The sequence below is a fragment of the Phytophthora parasitica genome, assembly GCF_000247585.1.
Source record: "Phytophthora parasitica INRA-310 unplaced genomic scaffold supercont2.75, whole genome shotgun sequence".
Taxonomy (NCBI): domain Eukaryota; phylum Oomycota; class Peronosporomycetes; order Peronosporales; family Peronosporaceae; genus Phytophthora; species Phytophthora nicotianae.
Window position 1 is genome coordinate 123667 of NW_008649061.1, and position 2281 is coordinate 125947.

Sequence of the window (2281 nt, forward strand, 5' to 3'; positions counted from 1 at the left end):
GATCGCATCGAAGAAGCGCTGGCCGGTCACCGTTGTAAGCCCCAGTAGCCTCATGACCTGCTCGTGCTTATCTTTGCGCGACTGCTGCCGCAAGTGATGCAGCCGCAGCAACGCGATGATCATGAGGAGCAGCAGCATATTGCTTGTCAACGCGGAAAGCTAATGTCACTATGGAGAGAAGAAAAATATCCAAACATACAAAATCGTTCGCGTGAACACGACACGGCCTAAGTAGGATTATGCTACGCGCTCAAAATCCGTGTTTGTTTTTTGCTGAGGCGGATAATCACGATTTAGCTGCAGCAGAGCCCAGCGCGAACACGGCCTTAGTCATCTACAAAAGATTCTGAAATTAATTAATTCAAATATTTGGTTTATACCTTGTTGGAGGTTTTAAGCCATTGTCATTGACTATATTGGGATTGACTTTTTATTTGAGAAAAATATTATTTAATAAGGTTCGGTTTCATTATTAAGTTCGCTTTCAGATTCGCTAAGTTCGGTTTTGGGCTGACGCAGAGCTCTTTTGGTATGACAAGCATTCTCCACGTGTGCGCTGATAGTAGCGCTTCTGCGCCGCCTTGATCCGCTCTATGTTAGCGAGGTATTGTTCAGGTGAGTACGCCATGGTTAGTATATTAATAACTTTATATTTATCAGGATAAAAAAAAACTTAATGAAACATGTCAAAGCAATTATTATCTGAGTCAACGTGGGAATAGATCGAGTGACCTGTCTAGCCACAGCTCGCGCCATGTCAAAGTCGGGGCCCAAGCAGCTGGCGATGTCATAGTATCGTTCGATACTCTCACAAATCCCGCTACTTCCACTAGCCTCGCTGATTGACGGCAGCACCCGGGATAGCTTCTGACGCTTCACAGGGACTGAGGTCGTAATATCCGTAGTAGCATTAGGATTCAACAGCTGCCTTATCAACTCGAATGCTTCACCTGGATTCGTAATGGTCACTCTGTTCACGAAAGTGGTACTGTTCTCCTTTCCGGCGACCCAAAAGAACCAAAGTCAGTAAGCAGGGCGACCACTGGGTCGGTAGCCATCAGTTCCAGAGCAATAAGCTCTGACATCGCCTGGAAGACAGAACGTCTTTCAACCGTTTTCTTCACTTCAATCAGCATCCTGCAAGTCGTGCACATAATCCGCACTCTCCATGACGATATCACTAAGTATAAGCAGATCAGTGCGACCCCGGAGCTCAATGTTGGAACCCTCGACAGCAGCTCGGAGAATATCTGTCGTATTTTCCACACCGAACACGCAAAGCTTCTCCGCCTGGAGATCCTCGCCAATATTGTCCTCAACATACTTGCGATATTCATTTTTCTGCTTATCCTCGGTGAGATTCATGTCCCACGTGAACCCCTCGACTTCTTCGCGCCACCTTGCATTTTTTTTACGCACAGGCACCACCTTTATCCTCGTACTCGGTTGAGCCCACCTTCGAGTGGACATATGTCTTGCGCTTGGTTTGCACAGTTTGCGTGTGAATTTCGGATGTCCTTGGTTATGAATCTGCTGATAAGAGTTCATTTTCAGCAATGATGATTGCACGACACGGTAAAATAACGAGACTGCAACCGTAGATTGTTATATGTTCTTTGGTGCGATTCGCACCGTGCGAAACACTGAAAAAAACACATCTACTTGACCAACCAACCAAGTTACTACTTGGGGAAACCAGCGACGTACGCCACATGCAACAGCATCTGGGTTGTAGGATCGGCTGGACAAAGCTGAAACTTATCGCTCGTCTCCCTGTCTGGTACCAACGCAATATATCTGACACTGGCAGTGTCCGGGAACAGCGCAGCATATTTGTCAAGTGCCTTTGAATCAATACTTTGTTTGACGGACTTCGTTATTTGGATCAATCCAACAACGTCCTGTCCATCCATGCTCAACTTGGCAACACTGTCGATGGTCGCCAAGCAACGATCGAGCGGATACCAATAGTCTACACCGGATAGTTGCTACATCATCGCTTCACATTCTGCTTCATCCCTTCCTTCATTGCGATACGTGCTGGCTTTGAGCTCCAAGGGAGCGTAGGTGTGCTCATGCTGCTTTGTTCGGTCGTATTCACTCACTTGCAACTCGATTTCCTTTCTACCCCTTGCCATTGCATGCACGTAATTCTCGAACGCAATCCCCATTAACGCATCGTCCCCAAGCACGCGGCCCTTTGACCACAACTTTTCATAGTACGACGGTGTAATGATTTTGCCAAGTTGCCTCAACGCATACTCGGAGGTGATCGCAGAAA

The 2281-nt window shown here is 46.9% G+C and overlaps 1 protein-coding gene across 1 annotated transcript; it reads right to left on the reverse strand.

The window, feature by feature from the left end:
• Positions 1–462: 462 nt before the first annotated feature.
• PPTG_17889 (hypothetical protein) lies at positions 463–1624 on the reverse strand. Its single transcript, XM_008915762.1, has one exon. The coding sequence runs from the start codon at positions 1546–1548 to the stop codon at positions 1126–1128; it is 423 nt and encodes a 140-aa protein (XP_008914010.1). The 5' UTR covers positions 1549–1624; the 3' UTR covers positions 463–1125.
• Positions 1625–2281: the final 657 nt, after the last annotated feature.

Bases quoted from the DNA above. Each gene is read 5' to 3' on its own strand.
- PPTG_17889 (XM_008915762.1), bottom strand. From the start codon at position 1,548: ATGAACTCTTATCAGCAGATTCATAACCAAGGACATCCGAAATTCACA.